Consider the following 26,536-nt stretch of genomic DNA (forward strand, 5'->3'; position numbering starts at 1 on the left):
CTGGAGGAAAAGTGAATAAAGTATCTAGAAACAAAAAAATTAGGTTTTAATGAATTGTATTAGAGAATACAATTTGTAATACAACAGTCCAAACCCCATCCTATTATGTGAAAAAATAAAAAAGTTACAGAAATTCAAACATGTAATGTTTGCAGACTTGTTATGAACCTATGACATGAAAAATCAGTCATTCCAAACATTTTGGATCTGCTACTTTAGTTGCCTTCTCCCAGAGATGGTCACATATATATTTATATAAATTGAGGGTTCCTCTGTGTATAAAAAATATTGTAGGGGTTCTGCCACAGTACAAAGTTTGGGAATCACTTCTTGAGATGGTTTAATTCATGAGACTCCTGGTAAATGAGACTGGTTGCTTATTATGAGATTTGGATAGTCTCTGCTGCCTTGTGTTGTTTAGCTTTGAAGTGATGTACATTTTGTTAAAAAGGACTTTCGTCATCAGGTAAAAGTTGGCAATTCTTTGTTCAGTTTTTTCTGTTTCCAGATCCTGGCCATTATTTTTATGCTAAAAGTGTCCGACCGCTCTCTCCTTCCTGCCTGTCTTTTGCTATCTAACCTGCCCTCCAGTTTCAGTATTAGCTAATTTGCTATCAGATTCTCTAGCAGCCAGGTCTTCTGCCAGAGCTCTTCCACATCCTACCATCTCATGCACTCTTTAATTTCAGATAATGTCTTTCTAGCTAATCTTTGGAATTCTTTTCTAACATTGTATTTCACAAATATGTTTTCTTTGTGATGTCTTTGCTGTTTGTCTGGGTTTCACTTTCATATATATACAAGTGTGTGTGCATAGGGGGCAATTCTATAACAAGACACTTAGAATTAGGCATCGAGAGGGGCGCACATGCGGAACTTGGTCTGTAAAGGAGTATAGGTGCCTATGTTCCTTTATAGAATACTGCCATAAGTAAGGATCCACGCACCTATAATTTAGACACTTTCACTTAGGCCACCTGTATTGCTGGTTTAACTGTAGTAGCTGCCAGTGTAACTTACAGTATTCTGTAAGTTACATGTATAAATGGGAGCCACACCTAGTCCCACCCGTGCTTCCCTTGCAAATGCTATGTAAGTTAAGCAGATAGTTGTAGAATAGCATTTAATCTAGTGCTCTTTGCTAATTTTTAAGTGAGAACTGCATAGGGCCCAAAACTGCTGAAAGAGTGCTAACAAATGTCTTCCCATGTGGCGCCACGACACCAACCAGTGTGTGCCAATGACATCCATCACCATCAATCTATATCTCTCTTGAATGCTCCCCTTACTTAGGCTTATGCTACCAGTCTCTCTCTCTCTCTCTCTCTCTCTCTCTCTCTCTCTCTCTCTCTCTCTCCCTCTCCTGGTTGGGTCCAGCATCTCTCCTTCATCTGCTTCCCTGCACCAGGTCCAGCATCTCTCCTCCCTCTGCTTCCCTGCTTCGGGTACAACATCTCTCCTCCCTCTGTTTCCCTGCACCTGGTCCAGCATCTCTTCTCCCTCTGCTTCCCTGTACTGAGTCTAGCATCTCATTGTCCCTCCCCCTCAAAGCATTACTTTTTTTGGTAGACTGACTCCTAGCAGTGCATTGAAATGCACCACTCAGGTAGCACTGCTATTTTGAAAGGAGGCAGGAGCAATCATATATCACTCCTGTCTTTAGAAGTGGCTGTGGATTAGGAGGTCAGAGAAGTGCCTTGGGGAATGTTTTGGGGACCTGGGGAAGTGTCAGGGTGATGACTGGGGTGGCTGGAGGAGTGTTCAGCAGGATTGAGGGATTTCCTTGGGGAGAGGGTCTGTGGGGGCCACCATGGGCTCGTGGGTCTTGCATTGAAGAACAGTAACTTAGGCGGCAAAATAAACAGTTCAATGACTATTATTTTAGTATTCTAACCTTTATGCACATAATAATGATAAATGTTATAGAATTGCCCTAATTGCTCAATGAATATGCATGAAACAGATTTGCATGTGTGCTATTTCTGTTGTATGCAAATTTCTTATGCATATTCTGAAAACCTGACCTGTTGGTGGCCCTCGAAGACTGAGTGAATATTACTGATTTAGGGCTTTTGATTAAAAAGTCCAGCCATTTGATTCAAATATATATTGATTACCCTGATTGTATGTATGTCAGCTTGTGCATTATTTCTACTAGTTTGCTTTAATGTACTCTATCAAATGCCTTTGCAAAGTCAATGAAGCAAAGATATAGCCATTTCTTCTTGTAGATCATACTCTCACCTGTCAATAGCACTAAAGGGTCACAGATTTGATATATCGCCTACAACAAAAGCAGTTTATATATATTATATAGATATGTAAACTACATTAACTATTAAATCCATTCCTGCACTATTTTCCCTAGCATCTCTTTTTCCTCTTCTAAATCCTACTTGTGTGTTCTTTAGATGCTGTTCAGCAGTGTGATACATTTTTAAATATTTTACAAAAGTGTTTTAGGTGCATGTGGTATCAAGATTCCTATCCTGTAACATCCATACTCCAGTGCTTTAATGATTTTGTTAAATGGAATAAAGATATGGACAAGGAAGACTTCTGGGAATTCTGTAATGTGTGTATCTGATTCAACAAGTATGAGGTCTACATTTAGTCTTGCATTTAGTCTACAGAAATTCTGGATGTATATTGTCAGTTCCAGGTACTTCATTTTTGACAAGTTTTCTTTATTAGTGAATATAATGGGTCTTGTTTATCAGTTATTGTAGACAAACCATTTCTTTTGCTAATATTCTCTTCCCATTTTTCCTAGTGTTTTCCCTTGGCTTGCAGTCAATCTTCCCTAGTTCTTAGTACTAATTTTGTTCTACGTCTCTTATTCTTCAGATTCTTTAAGTTTTTTAAATAGGTGAAGGACAATTCTATAACTGAGTATGTGCAGTGTATGTGGTGTTTGCATGCTAAAGCTTGCAGGAAACCAGCACTTACATGATATGCACCATTCGCTGATAAGTGCATTAGCACATAACTTCACAGGGGCAAACACTTGAGTGGAGTATGGGTAGGACATAGGGGTGTCTCCCACTCATGTAATTTACAGAATACTGTTCATTATGAACTAAATTCAGTAAATGGCGCCCAGATTAAATGACATTCCAAATTGGGTGCCATTTATAGCATAGTGCTGAGATCAACGCCCATCTTTTAGGTGCTAGGTTTACAACAGCTGAAACCTGGTGTAAATCCCCGTTTAAATTAGGTGCAGATCCCCCGAATTCTATAGTAGTGCATGCATCTTTAGTGAAAGTCCATGGCCATGCTCTCTTTTCAGTTGCACACTAAAGGATTTGCGTGTGCATCTTTATAGAATAGTACTTAGCAAGATGCGCATGTAAATCCAAAATAGTCAATTAAATTGCCAATTTTAAGCGCCATTTCTAGAATTGCCCTGAACTCACTCTTCATGTTGCACTTAGATACACCCTTTTATGCCTGCCATTGACCTGTTATAAGTGGGCATGCCACCACTGGTTTATGCTACTATTCTATAATGGAATAAGGGTGCCAAGCTGCCGTTATAGAATAGACACTCCCCATGAAACACTTTGGTGCCTAAAAGGGGGTGCTCATTTATAGAATAGCCCCCTTAGAGTTTATGATGATCATGGTTTGATATTTATTTAGTATTTCAGACTTATAAAATGTAAAAGCTTAAATGTGTTGAATAATAAATTGTAGGCCTTCCCAAGAGTGTAGTGATATGTTAGATCAGGGCTTTTAGGGGCGCTGTTCTGCGGGTGCCGTTATTGACAAGGTATTCTGTTTGACTCTATGGTCATCTCTCTGAGTACTAAGTATATTTTAAAAAATAGTGGTTGGCATGCTGTTATTTTGGTGGTTTTGTAAGGGTTGCTGACGTACAGGGTAGACCACTTGTTCCATGACTATAAATTCCTCACTGGAACATTTTCCCTAACTTTGAGAGCTAGGGTTGTGGCATGCTTAGAAGTGGTTTTGTGCTTGGCTTTATGTTGCTATAGGAGTGCATCTGAGGAGTTGTGGCATCTTCTGTCAGAGTGAGCTAGTTTGGTTTAGAGGGGTTGGCCAAAAAGAACAGACACTAGAGTTTTGTGGTGTAGCCTTGTAGTTGCACAGAAAGTAGTAACTCTCCTGCTGAATGCTAGTTCCAGATATAATAGCAATCTGCAGTGTTTGAATGATCTCTTCAAGTCCTAACTTCACCATTGGGTTGAGGCTACTGTTCAGCAGACTGCAAAAACTGCATATTCTGAAGGGGGAGAGCATTATCTCATTTGACAAGATTTAGGATGCCATATGAAGATAACATTTTGTCTGATGTAAATATTACTGTACTAGAAGAAGTGGTGATGGCAAAATTCATATGAGGAAACTAAGTAGGCACCCATAACAATAAGGAAGTGCCATTCTGAGGGAAGGTCACTGAAATCCATGCTGACCTCAACTATGGACTGGGTGACAGAGAAATGTAATGGAGCAACAGGGTTTGGAGGTAATGGAGCTTAAAATAAATGGTAGAGTTTGAGGTGAAGCTCTCTTTCATGATCCATTCCTGGGAGCCAGGTGTTTCCATGAGAAATTTTGTTTTTCATATTAGTTTAATAACTTCCATGGACTAGAGCTAGTAGTCTTCCTTCAGTGGTTGTGTAGTAGTTGTGTAGTGTTGGGTCCATTAGCCACCATATAAATAGAGAGCACAGTGTACAAGTCCTTAGAAGTAATATGCACTTAGAATATGCCATGAATTTAATACCCATAGGGTGATACATACTGATGTTACATTCAGTGATGGTTTGTTGAGCAAAGCATCATAGAAATAATTTTATAGAGTTTTATTCTCATGTTGCTAATAATTGGGTTTCTGCCAGGTACTTGTGACCTGGATTGGCCACTGTTGAAAGCAAGATACTGGACTAGATGGTCTATTGGTCTGACCCAGTATGGCTATTCTTATGTTCCTATGTTTATGTATAAAACACATGGAAAGGGCTTTCAAAAAATTGCACAACAAATGAGCATAGAATGTGTGCCTACTTTTATGTGACCACACTTTGCAAGGTCCAAAGAAAACAGCACAAACCTCGGTGGTGACTCGTTTCACATGAGCTTTTATTTCTGTTATTTGTAAATCTACTTTTGGTATCTTTTCGCTCAGCAGGTCACATTTATTATCAGCATTTTGACAAAAGCTCAGTTTGCAGTACAGTAAACAGTAATATGTGCATAGAGGCCCAAATTTAAACAAAGTTCCACCCACCAATAAAAGCTTCTAGACTAGCAGCAATGGAAATACAGACACATCATATACTGACCGCTGGATTCTATATAGGTACTCAAAGTGGGGTGTTCCATTTTGGATGCAGATCTGGCATAATCTAATTGACTAAATAGGTGCTAGCAATCAATTATTGGTGTTAAATGCTAATTGGCAGTGTAGCAAAGATACTCACCTGTAGCAGGTTCTCTCCAAGGACAGCAGGCCAAGTATTCTTATAGCTGGGTGACATCATCCGACGGAGTCCATTGCGAATGCTAACTAGCGATTTTAATTTAGAACTTTCTAGCAGCAACCCACCACGCTTGTACTAGTGCCTTCCTGCCTGACGCACGAGCGCAGGTCCCTCAGTCATTGTAAAAAGCTAAAGAATACAACTGGAAGGGGAGGTGGGAAGGTATGTGAGAATAGTTGACCTGCTGTCCTCAGAACTCCTGCTAAAGGTGAGTAACTTTGCTTTCTCTGAGGACATTTTATTTTCACAGCTGGGAATCCTTAGCTACAAGGCTCACCGAAAACATTGCCAGAACAATAAGGTCTCAAAACACCGAGGCCTCTAACTCAGTCAACCTGAAACCATGTACAAACTAGTCATGGAGGTGCAGCCTGGAACAGAAACAAAACTAGGCCTGGGGGGAGGGGGGCATTGCATTCTAGATGCCGAACAAATTCTGCAGGACTGCTTGCCTGAAGTGGCTGTCACGCTGGGTATGTTGCTTAAGGCAGTAATGAGATGTGAATGTGTGGACAGATGACCAAGTTCCACTTTGCAAATCTCCTCTGTGGAGGCTTACTTCAAGTGGGCTACCGACATAGCCATGGCTCTGACATTATGAACCTTGACATGACCATCTAGAGTCAGTCCAGCCTGGGCATAAGTAAAGGAGATGCAGTCTGCTAGCTAATTGGAAATTGTGTGTTTACCGAGGGCTACCCCCATCCGTTTTGGGTCAAAAGAAACAAAAAGCTGGGTGGATTGTCTATAGGCTTTAGTCCACTTCAGGTAGAGGGCTGAGCCTCGCTTGCAATCTAAGGTATGCAGTACAGTCTCACCAGGATGGGTGTGTGGTTTTGGGAAAATTGTTGGTAGGATGATTGACTGATTAAGATGGAACTCCAACACTAGCTTAGGAAGGAACTTAGGATATGTGCAGAGAACTCTATTGTAGTGAAACTTAGTGTAAGTTGAATCAGCTAATAGGGCCGAAGCTCACTGACTCTGCAAGCTGAAGTGACCACCACCAAAAGTAAAACTTTCCGGGTCAAATACTTCAGATGACAGGAATCAAGTGGCTCGAAAGGAGCTTTCATCAGTTGGGTGAGTACAGCATTGTGATATCATAACATAGTTGGAGGTTTTACAGGAGGCTTTGTGAGTAACAAACCTCTCATGAAGTGAACAACTAGAGACTGTGTGGAGATGAGCTTACCTTGACGGTGATGAAAAGCACTAATTGCACTTAGAATGAACCCTTATAGAGTTGGTTTTCAAACCAAACTCAGAGAAGTGTAGGAGGTATTCAAGCAGTTTTTGTGTAGAACAGGTCAGGGGATCTAACACCTTGCCCTCACATCAGACAGCAAACCTTCTCCACTTAGATGAGTAACACCTCTTAGTGGAGTCTTTCCTAAAAGTCAGCAAGATATGGGAGATACCCTCCAGCAAATCTAAGGATTCAAATTCTATGCTGTCAACATCCAGCCGTGAGGGCCAGGATTGGAGGTTGAGATGTAGAAGAGATCCCTCGTTCTGTATGATGAGGGTTGGAAAATATTCCAATCTCCAAGGATCTTTGGAGGAAAACTTCAGAAGAAGTGGGAACCAGTAAGGCACAATTAGGATCATATTTCCCTGGTCCTACTTGAGTTTCAGTAAAGTCTTCACTATGGAGAGGTATTGGAGGATATGCATACAGAAGTCTCCCCCCTCCCCCCCCCCTCCCCCCAGTGTAGGTGAAAGTCATCCGACATGTCTGCATCTGAGCCTGAAACAGAACTAGGAAACCTTGTTGTTGTGATGCATGGCAAATAGATCCACCGAGGGGTGCCCCACTCTCGGAAGGCCTTGCTGGGTATGTCCATGTTGAGAGACCACTTGTGCGGTTGCGAAACCCTGCTCATTTTTTTCACCAGGCAGTTGCCCTTTCCTGGTAGTTCTGTGGCTCAGAGGACTATTCCATGAAGAAGGGACCACTTCTACATTCCTACTGCTTCTTGACACAAAGCATAGGATCCCGTATCCACTGCTTGTTTACATAAAACATTGCAGCCTGTTTATCTGATTAGATGAGAATGATTTGATTCTGTAGCTGACCTTGGAAAGCCTTTAAAGCGTTCCAAATGGCCCTTAGCTTGAGGAGGTTGATATGGAGATCTGTTTCCCGAGAAGACCAAGGTCCCTAGGTGTGAAGCCCATCCACTTGAGCTCTTCATCCCAGGTCAGATGCATCTTCTGAGGAGATGGAATTTGGAATGGTAGTCCCACAGTCAAATTTGTTCAAATTGTTCACCAGAGAAGGGCATGAATAAACTCTGGAGGAATATGGATGACATCCATTAGATTTCTAGTCACCTGAGACCATTGGGAAACTAGGATCCACTGGGCCTCTCTCAAGTGAAGTCATGCCATGGCAGTTACATGCACTTTGCCATAATAGCCATACTGGGCCAGAGCAGTGGTCCATCTGGCCCAGTATCCTGTTTCCAACAGTAGCCAATCCAGGTCACAAGTACCTAGCAGAAACCCAAATAGTAGCAACATTCCATGCTACCAAACCCAGGGCAAGCAGTTGCTTCCCCATGTCTGTCTCAATAGCAGACTATAGACTTTTCTTCCAGGAATTTGCCCAAACCTTTTTTTAAACCCAGGTACGCTTACCGCTGTTATTACGTTGTCCAGCAAAGAGTTCTAGAGCTTAACTATTCGTCGAGTGAAAAAAAATTTCCTATTTGTTTTAACAGTATTTCATTAAAAGTATTTCAACATTTGCCAAGCTGTGACCTGCTTGTTACTTCAGTCTTGCGAAGCGAGCGTTGATAAGGTCTCTGTTCTTGCTTGTGGAAGAAAAGACTGAGCCTGCAGTGTTTCAAATTTCTGGACTGGGAGAAGGTGGGACTTGGGGTAGTTTATGACTAACCCAAGTAGCTCCACCACCCGAATAGTTAGGTGCATGCACTCTGCTGCACCTTCCTGCGATGTGCTCTTGACCAGCCAATAGTCCACATTGGTAGTATGTGTTTCCCTGTCTGCTCAAATATGATGCAACTACCGCTAGACATTTGGTGAATACTCTGGAAGCTGACATAAGGCCAGATGACCTAAATCTGAGAGACTTCCTGTGACTGGGAAGTATCAAAATGTGGGTATAAGCATTATTTAAGTCCAGCGAGCATAGCCAATCTTTTTCCTGAAAAATGGGGAGAATAGTGCCCAGGGAAATCATCCTGAACTTTTCATTGACCAGGAATTTGTTCAAAACCCGTAAATCTAGGACTGAACAAAATCCCCCTGAATTTTTAGGCACAAGGAAGTAGCTGGAATAGAATCCTTCCCTTCTTCCCCTAGTGGCATAGGTTCAACCGTATTGGCCTGTAGTTGGGGGAAATTTCCTCATCATGTACCTGCTTCTGCCAAGAACTGATGTACGATGCTCTTGATGGGCAATTTTGTGGTCTTTGATGCCAATCCACAGTGTAACTGAGATGGGCTGTTTAAAGAACCCACCAGTCGGAGGTTACGAGGGGCCCCAGTGCTAGGAAAAATTTAGCCTCCCCCTCTACTGGTAACCTGTCCGGAATGGTTACTTTGAGTGCAGCTGTGCATTCCTGGAGCCAGTCAATAGCTTGTCCGTTGCTTCAACTGGGGAGCCAGCTGGGGCTTCTGTGGGCAGGATTGGTGATGCCTAAGAATGCTGGGTCCGAGGGTTCTGGGCAGAGCAGGAAGGCAGCAGAAGCCTATGCCTTTGAGTAATAGGGCCGCTGCGTAGGCCCACTGGAAAATCTCCGTGAGGAAGAGGCTGCAGCTGGAGAGTGCCGAGACAGAGTTTGGATGTTATCAGTATGTTTCTTAATGAGGTCAGTGACCTCTTCTACCTTATCTCCAAACAAGTTTTCACCTTACAAGGATCATCCATCAACCTCTCCAGAACTGCTGGTTCCAGGTCAGACACACACAGCCATAAGAGTCTGCACATCCCTATACCCATGGCAGAGATTTCGGGACGCTATGCCAAATGAATCGGATGTACCTTTGGCCAGATATTTCCTGCACTCCAGCTGCTTACTAGCTAACTAGTGAAGCTCTGCAGCCTGCTCCTGTGGGACAGAAGCCGCAAGACTGAGTGTACTGCAGACCAAAGACTTCAAGTAAAGGCTCATGTATAGCTGATAGGACTGGATGCGGGCAGTGAACGTTGAGCCCTGAAAACTTTCCTGCCAAAAAGTCTAGTGTCTGCGTCTCGGGGGCAGCGAGGCATGAGTCCTGGAGTCCTAGCTCATTTGACTATGGATTTGACCACCAGAGAGTGGTGAGGCAGTTGTGCCCTCTTAAATCTGTGAGCCTTCTGGATACTGTGTATCCACCTTCTTAAGTGTATTCTGCACTAAGAGGGGAGATTCCCAGTTCTTCCTCAGTGCATCCTTAAAGATAGGGTGCAGTGGTACTGTGACCCCTTCCTTCGGAGGAGACTCATTGTTTAGGACAGTTAACATGTCCGCCCTGGGCTCTTCCTCTGTCTCTAACTTAAATGCGATGGCAGAAGCCATCTCCCTACAAAACAAGTGAGAGAGACCCTTAGGTTGAGATTTACATATCTCTTGAAGTGGGGAGAGATCAGAAGGTTCCCTATAAAACTCCTCTTCTGAGAAATAATGAGGGTTTTCTTCTGAGTCCCATGAACCTTCCCACTCAGACTCCGTACAATATTCAGATCGGGCTGAGTGAGTCTGTGCCTGCCTCAGCTCTGTGGAACCCAGTCCACACCCTTAAAACACTGAGTACAGCCCTACTCTCTGATTCTAGGGAAGGTTTCTTCCCCAACATTAAGAGCAGTACTGTATGTGTCGATGTCGACGTCAATACCCTTTGAGGTGCCAGCGTCAAGGATCTCAGCACAGGCATGGATGGAGCCTCAGGAAGAATCTGGGGCTGATACACAGCTGGCACAAGTGCCCTGTGGCCTTGATGCCTGAGCGGATGGCAGCTGCAGCATCTACGCCAGCTCCTCCCTGAGCATGGCTCGGAACCGCTCATCTAAGGAGAAGGCATCAGCAAAGGCGGGAAAGTCGGGAGAGAGGCAACTTGAGATGGTGCTGTGCCGAACCGGTTGCAGGGACCTGGCTGCCTGGAAACTTTCACCCTGGCACTTCTTCTAAAGAGGGGGAGTGCTTCTCTTGGTTCCAATGCTTTTTGGGTATCGGCAATGCCAGTGCCCTGGCACTCCCAGCACCATATGTTAATGAGGACCAATGCTTATGCTTCTTGGGCTTCCCCCGGTGCTCAGCATCATGGCCCTTTGGTGCTGACGAGGACTGTGTTGAACCCATACATGTCCCTTAGTGTTCGTTCTGATGCTTTACTGGTCCCAGGGCCTACTCTAAGCACCCCATGTCAAGAGGAGACCTTTTCAGTGCCAGTGCACTCCCAGTGGATGTTGAAGTCTTGGCAGCCATCGAGGTCAATGCTTCCGGTGCCGATGACACTGTACCAGTCTTTGAGGAGCCAAAAAGTCTACTGTTGGACCTGTCATTCTCTCTGTGTCCTCAACTGCATTTTTAAACACAGAGAACAAGAGTTAGGCTAATGGTCAGGCCCAAGGCACCCGATGCACCAAGAGTGCAGGTCGATCACAAAAATCGCCTGATTACATTGGGGGCACCTTTTGAAGCCACTCTGGTCTTCTGGGACATAGAGAAAAGAATTGCGACCCATTTAAACTCTTCAATTATGAGCAGAAAAGGGGGGGGGGCAGCATTCAAATAGAGGTTTGTTCTCCTTCCTAACTGGGCCTAGCACCTCCAAAAAAGAAAGGAAACCTTGAAGATTCAAGCAACTAGTAAAATTAAAGGGAAATAAAATATAGTAAAGAAAAATGAAAAATTCTTCAAAGAAGGGGGAAAACTCCCACACGGGAGAGAGATGTATACACTGTGAGGAGAACACAGACGTGTCCTCTCAACTCCTCAGAAAAATGATGACTGAGGGACCCGTGCTGTTGCATTGGAGGGGAAGGACCAGTGCATGCGTAGTAGGAAGCTGCTAGAAAATTCTAAGTTAAAATCATTGGTCTGCATTCGTACTGGGCTCCATCAGATGACGTCACCCAGCTGTGAGAATGCAACAGCCTTCTTGGCCTTGGAGAATGAGTAGTTGCATGCGAATCTGCCCTACGCCCCTATTCTATAACCTCTGCTCCTAACTTATCTTGCACACAACTCCAAAGGGGGCATGGTCAGAAGAGGGGCATGGGTGGGTCTTGGCATACTCAGGATTTAGGCGCACGGTTAGAATATTTGAATTTGCGCACCTGAATGTAGTTGGACCCAAGCATTTGGCTGGTGTAAGTGCTTATGCCCAAACTTAGACAGGAAGTTGCTCGCTAAGTTAGTATTCTGTAAAGTCAGTTCCGCATGAAACTGTTTTTATAGAATTTGCGCTTAGCGCACATCACCCTGGTATCTAACTTTGAGCAATTTTTACTGAATTCCTCTCAAATTGGATAATTCTACCTTATAAAGTTGGCACTAACATTCACACGTCAGTTACATGCATAATTGTGTTAGAAGCTAGCATATATTTGTGTGCGCACACATGCATGTATATGCCAGTATTTCACCTAAGTGCTATTCTGCAGCTGTACGCGTATCTTTGATAGTGAGTAGTTTACATGTGGGTGTACACATAGGCAGAGAGCACACAGTTATATATGTATTTCCAGAACATAGACACTGTGATGGTGATAGTGAGGACTCTGAGCACTGCACTGAAGCACCTGTTCTGTTAATCACCACTGGAATCCTTTCCAGAATTCAGTCCATAGAAATAAAATGAGCCATTCCAGGTTTTCAAGTTAACCAAACAAATGCTTTTTTTAAATTGTATTTCTACACAAACGTCTTCAATATCAAAACCCTATAGTGTGGAGGGAAAAATAACACAGCCAGTCTCAAAGCCAAACAAATGCTTAACTGAAGTATAAGCTTCTTAGCAGCAAACTTAAACACAGTTCTTATCAAGAGTCTTCCTTTCTTTTCTTCCACTGGATTCCAGCTTAACTCCTGAGAAAGGGTACTTCCTTATGTTCATTAGACCAGCAGTCACAAACACAGCAAGCTCCCAGCATTCCAGTCAGGGCAAGGTTTCAAAGGTGCGTACCCTTAGCACCATGTCTTAGATCCTGAAGTCTTCCAAGAGATATACCCTATCTCTCCTGGCTTCCTTTAGGTTTGGGGTCTCTCCTGACTTCCTTTACCTTTTGACTCATTTCCCCCTTCCCCCTCCCCGACGAGACCTGCTTCTGGCAGACAGGGAACAGGATTCTCTAGCCCTGTATGTTAGCTGGCCATTGCTCCTGCTTCCTTCCTTCTTTAAGGAAGGGTTCTTAGAAGTCAGGCATGGCTCCATCCAATGTTCTGGTGCTCCGTTTAGAAATTTCCAGCATCATTTCGTAGTGCTCAGTTCCTGATGAAGCCTTGTTGCGGGGTGAAACGGTGGCCCCTGTTGAACATTAAGACAGGAGTGCTTGACTAACGCTATTAAGCTAAGTGCCTTTATTTGTTTTATGCTGTGAGCTGAAATCTGTATTTTGTCAATAATAATAGTCAAGAGTAAGAGATATTTGTTCAGCTGAAGAGCTAAAAAAGAAGCCCAGCTGTTTTATGGAGTTTTTTTTACGCCCAATTTTTTTTTTTTTGTTGCATTTGTATCCCGCGCTATCCCACTCATGGCAGGCTCAATGCGGCTTACATGGGGCAATGGAGGGTTAAGTGACTTGCCCAGAGTCACAAGGAGCTGCCTGTGCTGGGAATCGAACTCAGTTCCTCAGTTCCCCAGGACCAAAGTCCACCACCCTAACCACTAGGCCACTCCTCCACTCCATGATAGAAACCCAGCATATGTTATTAGTATTGTGAGTAACTTTGCTCAAAACCTTTGGCTCTTTGCCTTAGGTTTCTGAGGGCTTTTTCTCCATTTAGAAGCACTCTCTTTGAAGATTGTTTTTCTAGAGTTTTGTATAACTTGGTATTACACTACGAGCTTTAACTCTAGTTTATACTGCATCTTTTTGTCCTGTATTCTGCTCCTTCCCAGGCGCAAGCTATCGCTACTTCCTGAGGTTGTACTGCAACTACCCTTCCCCCTAGGATCACAGCAGCTAACTTCTCTCCCCATCTTTTCTGCTGCAGAGGATTTCTGGCAGCTGCCACTTTATTAGATAAAAGGGTTTATTTTCCCATTGTATTATCTGGTTTTAATTCTCATGATAAGACATTGTCCTCCCCCTTTATTCTTTCCCCTACCCACTGGATGTCATGTGAACATATTGAGTGTTACCATCCCCCTCCCCTTTCCTGAAGTCAGTCCAGGTTGCTCCTCTGACCCTAGAGTTCCAAACCTGTCCCACAGTTCCCCTTGGGATAATACTCTAATGAGAAAGCAATAGGGCTGAAAGGATGTGGTCTTATTTATCACAACACACACACTTGCACCAGCTCTGTGACTAGCATGAGTGCACCTAAGTACATACACGCATATATACCCAGTTACACAAGTATTCTATAAAGGAAAATAGGCATCAACATTCCTTTATGAAAAAGGCTCCTACCAGGTGCCTTTTGTGTGCCTAATTATAGCCACACGTTTACAGAATTACCTTCCATGAATATCCACATGTTGAGCCCCAAGCCTCTAATCCCTGTTTTGTTTGTTTTTTGGTGGTTCTGTATCCAAATACCGGATAGATTATAAACAGACTTGAATTAGTAGAAAGCACAAATAAGTCCTGGTCAAGAGTACTAGAACATGTATTGCAGAGACATTGAAGTACAGAAGATGCTGAACTGATGTTAGATTACTGATATCAGTTTTCCCAGTTTAAAATACCAAAAGCACCATTACAAACAAGAACATCGCGAAGACATAGCTCACTACCTTGGTTTAATGGTGAACCGAAAAAACTAAAAACTCAAGTAAGGAGACTTGAGCGAGGATGGAATAAAAAGAAAGATGAACGAACATTTAATGCATGGAAACAAATGCTAAGAAAATATAAATATACAATCAGACAAACTAAAAGGTCATATTACAAATCCAAAATCGGACCAGATTACAAGGACATACATAAACTATTCCAATTTGTACATTATCTTCTTGACACTTCACCAGTTACCACTACTAATACAGATACCCCTTCAGCAAATGATCTAGCCACTTAGTTCAACGAGAAAATTATTAAATTACGATCCTCCTTACCACTTAACTTCACCAAGTATGAAAAATTCATTAACTGTTTGGACCTAGCCATTGATGAATATCCAGCAGACCGAATTTGGACAAATTTCGACTTACTGATGGAAGAAACAGTCACCCAAGTGATAAACAAATTCACCAAGTCCCATTGCAAACTGGACACATGCCCCTATTACTTAATAAAATCTACCCCTCAACGTTTCATTACCGATCTCACCTTAAATTATATGCTTCAGCATGGAAACTTTCCTATAGATAAAGGTAATATACTACTTACACCAGTAAGTAAAAAATTAAATGATATAACTAATTACTGTCCAGTTGCACCCATGCCTCTTGTCATTAAGTTAATGGAAAGTCTAATTACCAAACAACTTACCGATTATTTGAACAATTTCTCAGTATTACATGCATCTCAATCTGGATTCCGTGCTAACCATAGTACCGAAACAGTACTTATAACACTCCTAACTAAATTCAAACAAATAATTGCAGCTGGCAATAATGTTCTCCTCTTACAATTCGACATGTCAAGCGCATTTGACATGGTTAGCCATGGTATTCTATTATACATTCTAGAATACTTCAGAATTGGAGGAAATGTATTAAACTGGTTTCATGGCTTCCTAACTGCAAGAACTTACCGAGTGATATCAAAATCGACTATATCATCACCATGGAAGCCTGAATGTGGAGTGCCTCAAGGATCGCCTCTTTCACCAATTCTCTTTAACCTAATGATGCTACCACTGGCCAAATCACTATCCATTCAATGCCTAAATCCATACATCTATGCTGATGTTGTTACGATATATATTCCGTTCAAAAATGATTTATCAGAAATCACAGATAAAATCAATCATAGCTTCCAAATAATGAACTCATGGGCGGATGCATTCCAACTGAAGCTTAATACAGAAAGGACACAATGCCTTATTCTTTCATCGCAATACAACAAAACCAATTATACCAACATAAATATACCAAACCATATTCTTCCTGTTGTGGACACTTTAAAACTCCTGGGAGTCACTATCGACCGAAATCTCACTCTAGACAGTCATGTGAAAAATGTAACAGAAAAGATGTTCCATGCAATGTGGAAATTTAAAAGAGTGAAACCTTTCTTCCCAAGGGAGGTATTCCAAAATTTGGTACAATCATTGGTATTAAGCCATTTGGACTATTGCAACTCCATCTATGCCGGATGCAAAGCACAAATTATTAAGAAGCTTCAGACAGCCCAAAACACTGCAGCCAGACTCATATTTGGAAAAACGAAATATGAAAGCGCCAAACCCCTCAGAGAAAAATTACACTGGCTCCCACTAAAAGATTGAATTACATTCAAAATCTGTACCTTGGTTCATAAAGTTATTCATGGAGAGACCCCGATATATATGTCAAACCTTATAAACCTACCAGCTAGAAATACAAAAAGTTCATCACATACTTTCTTAAACCTCCATTACCCCAACTGTAGAGGACTTAAATACAAATCAATATATGCATCTAGCTTCTCCTACGTTTGCATGCAAAAATGGAACGCACTACCGAAAGCTGTAAAAATAACGCACGATCTGACAGCCTTCCAGAGGTTACTGAAGACTAACCTGTTCAAAGAGTCTTATAAAAAGAATCCTCCATAAAAGACTTAATACCAAAAATGTACCAGAACAAGCCAGCATTGAATTCTCTTAATTTGGTTACTTTACTCACTTTGTTATTATTGAACGTCATTCCTTATCCTTTATCTCATATACTGACATGAATTGTTTATTTCTTCTAATTTAGTTGACATTTTATGTACCATAATTGAAACGTTACTCTGTAATTCTCTTTCCGTTAATGGCGATCGCCATTGCAGCATAATGTAAGCCACATTGAGCCTGCAAATAGGTCGGAAATTGTGGGATACAAATGCAGCAAATAAATATCACACCATGAAAAAAAACAATTTTTCCACATTGTTTTTATAAGCTGTCATGTAGCACTCTTAATTTATTTCCATTGTGCTTCCTTGTCTGCTACAGACCTGGAGTAGTCTCCAGTTGGACATTTTGAAACATTAATTCAGAGTGTAATAGTTATTTTATCCTGTGTGCAGTTAGCTGCAAAAGCAAACATAAAAAGTGAAAACATGAGACTTTTTCTTCTTTCATTATATTTTAATTTTCTTTTATGTCCTAGTTTCCTGCGAACACAGGACCTAGTCAAGGAGATATAAAAGAAAATGAAAGATTTTGACGTGTTTTTCTTCTTACTTTAATGTTTTTAGATGGTTTCACTTTGTTCTTCCACCTAACCTGGAAGGAGTCAAAGTTCTAGCTCATTTCACCTTTGAGTCAAGTTTGTTTAAATTGCTTGAAGCAGCAGCAATGAAAGCATTTAATCTCTAAACCAGATAAATAAAAAAAAGTACATGCATTTAATATCTTTTGGTATCTAAATTGTTGTACTGTAACAAAGATTATATTGGGTATGATAACAGTTCTTACGTGATTGAGTAGAATGCTAATTCAGCACTTTTCAGCCAGTTCACCTATTTGAGTGAAGGACATTTTATGGCTGCTGAATGCACAGTGTGTTTTTTTTTTTTTTCTTTTTTTATTTGCCTTCGGATCACCACCTAGAGAGAATTATTAGGCAGTCAGGCTCACTTGCACTCTGGTCATCTTTCAGCCTAAACAGGCTATAGAATTGAGATAGTCATCTTCCATTTTAACAACTATCTCCTCCTGCAAGGTTTAAAGCTGTATGGTAACCCACTGATTCTATTTTCCTGTATCTTTATTCTTCTTTTTAATTTTGCTGAACTTGCCAGTAACTCTTTTATTCCCTATTGGGATCATTTGTTAACAGTGTGTGCTATCACAGTTATCACACCTTGTCTGCTACAGGGCCCATGTTATTCCTGTAGCAGATAATGCACAATAATGACATTAGTGCATGCTAATTGTTAGTAAATGATCCCCTATATAATAATATAAATCTTTAATATTGCAGTCTATTGTTTTGAAAAATCTTTTCTCAGCTTACTATGGGTTTTTTTTAAACTAAAGATTACATAGAAACATAGACAGATGTATGCAGATAAAGACCATATAACTTATCCAGTCTGCCCATGTATGCTATCTACTCTCCCTATCACTCTCTTGGAGATCCTATATACTCGTCCCAAGCTCTCTTGAATTCAGATACTGTTTTTGTCTCCACCAGTGGAAGGGAATAAAGACAGTTACCGAATCTTGGGGGGGGGGGGGGGGTGGAAGGTGTGGGTGGAAGATGCCAGACCTTGTGAAGGAGGGCCATGAGGCAGACGGGGAGGAAGAGAAATTCTAGATGGGGAGCTGGCCTGGAAAGAAAAGAAAGAGTTTAGAAAAGGCAATGGGGAAGACAGTGGGAGAGAGGCTGGAGTCATGGAGGAAAGGGGAGAGAGAGAGAGAGAGATGCTGGGATGGGGGAGGTGGATGAGCAAAGGGAAGGAAGAGAGAGAGAGATGGGGGGGAGAAAAGAGTGGGAAAGATGCTAGACCCAAAGATGAAGAGAGAAAGATGCCTGCCCTGGAATGAGGGGTACAGAAGGAGAAAGGGAAGGGAGGAGAATCTGTATATGAGGAGGAGCAGGGAGATGGGGACAGGTACTGCTGAATTGGGAGGGGGATGTGAATTGTTAGATGACAGGACAGAGGGAATGATGGTAGTCATGCAGAGAGAAGAAATGTCAAATGGACCAGAGGCCATGGAAAGAGCAGAAGATGGGACTCAGGGGTAAGGGAAAGAATAGAATATAGATGGAAATAGAGGAGGGGGCTTGGAGAACAGAGCAGATGACTGGGAAGTGTTTGGGTGGCCTATGGATGGGAGAGATAGAGAGAAGCCTTTAAGGGGATAATGAAGAACTGGCAATTAGTAGGTAAGAGTGGGAGGGTGTTGATGGGTTGGAAGAATGAGTGAGGTTGTCAAGGCGGGAGGAAGAGAGAAGGGATGAACTGTGAGGGAAGGCTGAGACATAATGTGAATGACCTGGAAGACTGGAGGGAAGATAAGAGGCATTGAAAAATAATGGGGGTCTTGAAGAGGGGGTATTGGAGTAATTGATGGGGCTCTGAGGGGGTTGAGTAAGGGTGGAAATCAGTGGCGTAGCCAAGGGTGGGCTTGGGTGGGCCCAGGCCCACCCAGTACCAGCATAGCTATAATGTGGCTGGCAGGGATCCCCAAGCCCCACCAGCCGAAAACTCCCAACAACTGTCCCTCCTGCATACCTTGTAAATAGCAGATCTTCGCCTGAAGTGAGCAGTAACTGATGCATACTGCTCACACCGGCCCCATAGCCTTCGCTCTGATGTATTCTTGCCTAGGCGGAAACAGGAAGTTGCATCAGAGGGAAGGGTATGGAGGCAACATCAGCCGTGTGTATTAGTTGCTGCCCATTGCTAGTGAAAATCTGCTGTTTAAAAGGTATGCGGGAGAGGGAGGATATTTGAGAGACCATATGCCATGCAGGTGAGAGGAGAGACCACATCATCTGTGGGATGAGGCAGGGTTCTTCTGCCCACCCATCTTGGGTCCAGGCCCACCCAAAATTGGGTGTCTGGCTACGCCCCTGGTGGAAATGGATTTAAAAAGGTGGTGAAAGAGAGGCAATATGAATGGGTTAGAGGATAAGAGATGAAAAGAATAGCCTGGAGGCAAGGGAAGAAAAGAGAGTTAGGTATGGAGCTGGGGATGGTGAGAGAATGAGAGGCAGTGGAGGATAGATGAGGAGAGCTGAGAGGGAGAGTACAGAGGATGTTGAGCAAACTGGATGGACCACATTCAGGTCTTTATCTGCCATCATCTACTATGTTACTATGAAATGGAGGACTATGGAGAGAGACAGAGAGAGTAAGAGGAGTGCTGGAGACGGTATGAGAGGGAGATGGGAAAAGCCGGTACAGTAGGTAGATTAGATGTGAAAAGGAGGAGACTAAGAAGAGGGTGAGAGAAAGGGAGAATTAGGGTAAAATCAAATAGGTAGATTTAAAGGCAGAGAAGAGAAAAGTGAAAAAAAAATCCATAGAAATTAGTATTTTGAAGAGTGGACAACTTATTCTCCATAGAACTAACTTGTGCAGATGTCTGCAATTTTTGTCTATGTCTTTAAATTTAGGACTGAGTCTGAAGAAAATTGACAAAGCTGGGGGATAACATCCCTCAGAAAAGTCTCAGTTTGAGAAACCACATACCAAATATCCTTTAAAGTTACCTCTTTATCAAAAATAGGAAATAAGGCTGTCAAATTAGATGGAAGCGTTACCTCCTTAGGAGATAGTAATGGGGTCTGGGAAGCGCATCCACCTTCAGGATTTTCTCAGAAATCCCAAGATCTACCATTATACTCGGCTGAGGTGAAGGAGTTCTAACTGGAGAAGTCAACGAAGCTCCTTCTGTTGAATGACTTCTCAATGTACCATCTGGTTCAGGATTAATCAACAGGTGTCTTGTCAATAGGTCCTACTCCTTTGGGGGTAGGTGTTGCTGTCATCTCAGTTTTATTCTTCTTCTTTTTCCCCATACTACTCTCCAAGAGGAGACAAAGATCATTCACACCAATTCTCCCCTAAATAGGTGCCTTCCACAACGTTCAGGCATTCCTCGGCACTCCAAGAGGCTCCCAAGGGGCCTGGTGTGCCCCTTAGGACATAACCTGTGGCTGCACTGCAGCAGTAGCTCCTTTGTAGCTGGTACTATGTGCCTGTGATGATGTCAGACATTGGCAACACAGGATCGCATCCAGAGGGAGGGAGAGAGTAGTTGACAGTGTCTCAGGAACAGCCTTCTTGCCAGTAAGCTCTGCATGCCTTCTCTCTGCCGCATCACTGCAGCAGCGACTTTTGTAGCTGGTACTTGGCAACTGTGATGACATCAGACGCTGGCAACATGGGATTGCACCCAGAGGGAGGGAGAGACTAGATTACAGACTGTTAGGAACAGCAGTTAAGGAGAGTCTCTATTTGCATCGAAAGCTAATCAAGAAATGAATTAAGTTATGTCCAATAAAAAAGGTATCATCTTATTTTCTTTTCCATGTTTTATTTTGTTTGATTTCTATTGATAACATCGCAAGATTGAGACTGTAGAAAATTCTTTCAGAGTTAGGATCCTTCATTTCCTTAATTTTCTTATGCCTTATTACTTATTTGTGGAAATTTTGATTAGGAAATATTTTAAGGAGATATTAGGTCTGTCTAGTTCAAACCAGATTGCGTTGGTAAGATACTATTATGTCTAGAAAATTTGTGATTGACAGTGATCAGCAGGATAATCTGGTAGCGATAGGTCCTTCGGGCAGTATTGATTTAACTGCCTTTTTAGAGGACTCAACTGATACCATCTTTACCAGATCTACCTTACTGGTTACTTTCTTGAATGAAGCGGATAAATCAGTAGTTATAAGGTCATATTTCAAGAAGAAATCTCTGTTCTGTGGTAAGACAATCCAGGTATTTCCAGATCTCACAGGCTACTCAACTGCAAAGAGACTTTTTTGGCCCTTAAAAGTCGTGTGATTGCTAAAGGGCAACTTTTTTTTTCTGCATTTCCCCTGTAAGTGTTTAATTACCTTTCAGGGTAAACAATATATATTTTTTAATCCTTGCAGCTGGAAACATTTTTGCAGGAGACTTCAACATGATGCGTTATGAAAAGGAGTTAGTAATTAAGCTAGCTCTAAAAGTCAAGACGTAGTTCTTATTAGTTTTCCTTTTATTTTCTTCTTTATTGCCTATTCCCTCTCATTTATGTGGGCTTCAGTTTTTGCTGTATTTCTTGGTTATAATTTCTTTCTGCTGTTTATGTGCAGCTTTATTATTATTGTTGTTTAATGTTTATGGGTAATGTAAATTTCATAAATGCAATTTTAAAAAAGATAAAAACAGAAATATCAGTGGCAGACAGATATAGAGAAGGAAAAGAAGACGATGAGAGAAGAAAGATGAAATGGAAAGGAGAAGACTGACACAAGGAAAGTGGAAAAGAGACTTGGACCAGCCCAATTAGAAATAAAATGCCCGACAATAAAGATAGAAAGAAATCATGGGGGATGGGAATACCACTTTGAGAGTATTCAATCACGCTAAGAAATAGGATCAGGTAACTCCACTGTTTATCCAAAATCATTGGCTCCCGATAAATTACTGCATACAATGCCAAATCCTGACCCTGACTCATAAAATTCTTTCTGCAGAGATTCCATCATATTTAACTATGGCGATAGTCCAATATGTACCCCCCAGACTTTTCAGATCACTAATGGGCTCGTTTTCGGAAGATGGACGTGATTCTCACAGAAACGTCCAAATCGATATAATCGAAAGCCGATTTTTGGACGTCCCCAACTGCACTCCGTCGCAGGGACGACCGAAGTTCAAGGGGGCGTGTCAAAGGTGGGACTTGGGCGTGGCTAACACTTGGACGTCCTTGACCCGTAATCAAAAAAAAAAGGACATCCCAGACGAGCACTTGGACGTTTTCACCTGAACCTGTTTTTCTTATGACTAAGGCACAAAAAGGTGCCCTAACTGACCAGATGACCACCGGCTAGAATCGGGGATGACCTCCTGTTACTCCCCCAGTAGTCACTAACCCCCTCCCACCCTCAAAAAATATCTTTAAAAATATTTCATGCCAGCCTTTATGCCAGCCTCAGATGTCATGCTCAGGTCCATGACAGCAGTATGCAGGTCCCTGGAGCAGTTTTAGTGGGTGAGTGCACTTCAGACAGGCGACCCAGCACCATCTCCCCTCCCCCCCACCTGTTACGTTTGTGGAGAAAACAGCAAGCCCTCCAAAACCCACCAGAAACCCACTGTACCCACATCTAGGTGCCCCCCCCCCCTCAACCGTAAGGGCTATGGTAGTGGCGTATAGTTGGGGGTAGTGGGTTTTGGGGTGGGTTGGGTTGGGGGGTGCTCAGCACACAAGGTAAGGGACCTATGTTCCTGGGAGCAATTTATGACGTCCACTGCAGTGCCCCCTTGAGTGCCCAATTGGTGTCCTGGCATGTCAGGGGGACCAGTGCACTACAAATGCTGGCTCCTCCCACGACCAAATGGCTTGCATTTGGTTGTTTCTGACATGGACGTCTCTAAGGACGACCAAATTTAAGGATTTGGACGTCCCTGACGGTATTTTTGAAACAAAAGATGGACATCCATCTTGTTTCAAAAATACGGGTTTCCCGGCCCCTGGATCGGGACGCTTTGCAAGGACGTCCAAATCGCAATTTGGACGTCCCTTTCAAAAATGCCCCTCTATATGACCAGAGATTACACATTTCTTTGCCATCTTTGGCCAGACTGGTCTCCACCAGATGATCTGCCTTTTATTGTATTGTACCAACCCTCTGGAATTCATTACCTTCACTATCCTGCTTTGAACTTTGATTTTCTAAATTAAAGGCAACCCTTAAGACCTATTTATTTAGAGCTGCTTTTGGTGATACTTGCTGAACATGATTAATTGCACTGGTCAGCTGCGGCCCATTCTCTGTTTCTAGGTATGTGTGTAGTTGATGTTAAACTTCTCTTACTATACTCTCTTTGAATGATTGATGCTGGCTGTTTTTTCTGTCCTACTGTTTTATTGATTTAAATTTTTATATATTGTGAACTGTGCTATATTTTATGAATGGTGGTATATCAAATTTTAACTATAACCATTTATAATATGCATACCCAGAAAAGCTTTATGATAGTAAGATTTTCTTTCTATACTGTTTTCTTTATTGTAATATGCAGTTTTGTCTCTTGAATTGCTTACTGTGTCTGCAAATAGTAATATTAGTAAGTGCTTTCTGCAAAAGAGGGGAAATACAATTTAACATGTTCTCTCACTCCCAGAGCTTAGTTATTTCAAAGGAGACAAAAATGAGTCCACACATCTGCATAAAGTCTCTTTTTGTTGTCATATTTCTACTGTGTCTTTTTTTAGTTCCTTCATTTGTTAGCCATCTGCCTCCTTATGACCTTATGTTTATGCCACAGGTGCATACATTCCGAGGTCCACACTGGTGTGAATACTGTGCCAACTTCATGTGGGGACTCATTGCTCAAGGAGTCAGGTGTTCAGGTATTTACATACATTTTCTATTCATATCTTCCTTGTACAGAAGTCATAGAAATAAAGAAGAGGTAAAGTAGGGTGTGTTTTGGATATTGTAAAACAAAATCTTGTCCAATTTAACTAGTAGATGTACTGTTCTCATAATACATATCTGCTGTATTATTAAACAACAAGTTAAACCAGAGCTACCTTCATATGAGAACTCAATTTCTCTTTATTATAGAGCAGCGTGTTGCACTGATTCTGGGTCATTACAAGTATGATGTGTCCCTCTGTAGATACTTCAGTAGATATAGATGACTGACTGAATGAATAGGTGATTGAAAAGACAAAGCAGTTTACAGGGGCAGAGAAAGAAGGAAAGGAAGTGATGAGTGGCATGTGTTTTAAGTCCAAGATGGAGATCTCTGCTTCATGGTAAAACAGATTACCCACAAGGAATAGGGGGTCCCTAGATATAACTAATGAGTTCAGAGTATATCTTGAGCAAGTGAATGAAAGCAAGGACATTTCAATAAGTGTGGAGGGAAGAGGTCACATACAGCATAACCCTTTGCAGGCCGCTGCTTTTGCTGTGAGCAGCATAGCTTTAAGGGGCATAATATACACACACAATAAAATGTGGAAAGAGCAATTGGAAAGTCCCATAAACTAAATAAAGCTTTGCTTCTAAAATTGAGAAAATAGCGTTACAACTGAGTGTTTAAAGTTAAATAACATGAGCCTCAGCTGCCACAGGACAAGTTAAAGACTTTTACAACATACAACCTTATGGGACTACTTGTCATTGGTTCAATGGTAGACTGAAAAACTGGAATGGGAAACAACTCCCAATTGTAGGAGGAAAAAACCACTACAGAAAAAACTTCTACCATTTGCTAACTTATTTATTTATTTGTTACATTTATATCCCACATTTTCCGACCTATTTGCAGGCTCAATGTGGCTTACAAAGTACTGTAATGGCGTTTGCCATTTTGGTTGATAACAAATACAAGATTGTGTTGTGGTCAAATGAGGTAGAAGTGAATCAGGTGTGGTTATCCCACACCTGGGTACAATAAAGTTGTATACTGGGGGAGTTACATAAATGACATTTTTGTTACAGAATACCACTGGCTGAGTTACTCCAATTTGTGGAAGAACTTAATGGATGTTCTCCGAGGACAAGCAGGCTGCTTGTTCTCACTGATGGGTGACATCCACGGCAGCCCCTCCAATCGGAAACTTTACTAGCAAAGGCCTTTGCTAGTCCTCGCGCACCCATGCGCACCGCGCATGCGCGGCCGTCTTCCCGCCCGAACCGGCTCGTGCTCGTCAGTCTTCTTTTGTCCGCGCTCGGGACGGTCGTGTTTTGTGCCGTTTCACGCCCCTAAAAGTTGACCCTCGCGCATCTTCGCGATTTTCGCTGGAAAAAAAAAAAAAGACGGACCTTTACGGTCTTTATCCCTTTCCCGTGCCTCCAGATTTTGCCCTGCGTAAGTTTCCTTTCGCTTTCGGGGTAGGCCTTTTTTGAGGCCTCAGTACGGGTTTTTTCTCTCCCTGTTTTTGGTGCCTATATCGCCATTACGAGTTTTGATTTCGCCAGCGTGATTTTTCCGCCCATGTCATCGAAGTCTCCCAGCGGCTTCAAGAAGTGCACCCAGTGCGCCCGGGTAATTTCGCTCACTGATAGGCACGCGTCGTGTCTTCAGTGTCTGGGGGCTGGGAACTGCCCGCAGGCCTGTAGTCTTTGCGCCCTTTTACAAAAAAGGACTCAGGTAGCGAGATTGGCCCAGTGGAACGTGTTGTTCTCGGGCTCTTCGTCGACAACAGCACCGGGGGCATCGAGTGCATCGACGTCGCCAGCATCAAGACCTTCGACCTCGGCATCGACTGCATCGAGGCATCGACCCTCTGCATCGTCGGTACCGAGACATCGAAAGGCTGCGTCGGCGTCGGTGGTACCGGGACCTCCACTAGTGCTGATGTCGTCAGACAGTGGTGCTGTCCATTCCCCTGCTGGTGGCGGTGAGCCTTCGGGTGGGTCTCCCCCTACCCTGAGGGCTCCTGCGGTACAGCCCCCCCGAGACCGACCTTCTTCGGCCTCGGCCCCGAGGAAGCGATGGCTGGATTCTACGTCCTCCTCGTCGGTACCGGGAAGTTCCGGTGACATGCTTCGTTTGAAAAAGTCAAAGAAGCATCGACACCGGTCTCCTTCCCGCATCGGTACCGAGAGCTCTGGGTCGCCGAGGGAGTCGGCACCCAGTAGGCATCGGTACCGGGAGGACCGCTCACCCTCTGTTCAGGAGGTGTCGATGCGCTCCACCTTGGACAGCCCGGAACAGACTCTGACCTCGACGCCTGCATCGGCTTCCATGTCTTTCTCCACAGCCGCTCTGCACGAGAGTCTCTAGGCCGTTCTCCCAGAGATCCTGGGAGAGCTGTTGCGCACTTCCCCTCCGGTACCGGGGGTGCTTGCGCCACCGGTACCGTCGAGTGAGGCGCCGGCTGGCCCCTTGCCCGGGGTGAGGTCTCCGACATCAGTGCCGCTTGCGGTACCGACTGCGGTCGCCTCCCAGGAAGGCTCCCCGACGACGTCAGCGGAGGGAGCTTCGCCGGTGCTGGCGAGGGACTCTACCTCTCGACGCTCCCACCGTGGCCGTGTTTCCACGGAGTCGAGTCGGGCACGGCTTCAGACACAGGTTCATG

The 26,536-nt window shown here is 43.1% G+C and overlaps 1 protein-coding gene across 1 annotated transcript in view; it reads left to right on the forward strand.

The window, feature by feature from the left end:
* The window catches only part of CHN2 (chimerin 2), a 505,884-nt gene that overhangs the window by 384,132 nt on the left and 95,216 nt on the right, over positions 1–26,536 (forward strand). The window contains exon 8 of the mRNA XM_030202483.1: positions 23,767–23,851. Coding sequence (XP_030058343.1) covers positions 23,767–23,851 — 85 coding nt within the window. The remainder of the gene's footprint in view (positions 1–23,766; positions 23,852–26,536) is intronic.

This window comes from Microcaecilia unicolor, chromosome 1 (genome assembly GCF_901765095.1).
Source record: "Microcaecilia unicolor chromosome 1, aMicUni1.1, whole genome shotgun sequence".
NCBI classification, from domain to species: Eukaryota; Metazoa; Chordata; class Amphibia; order Gymnophiona; family Siphonopidae; genus Microcaecilia; species Microcaecilia unicolor.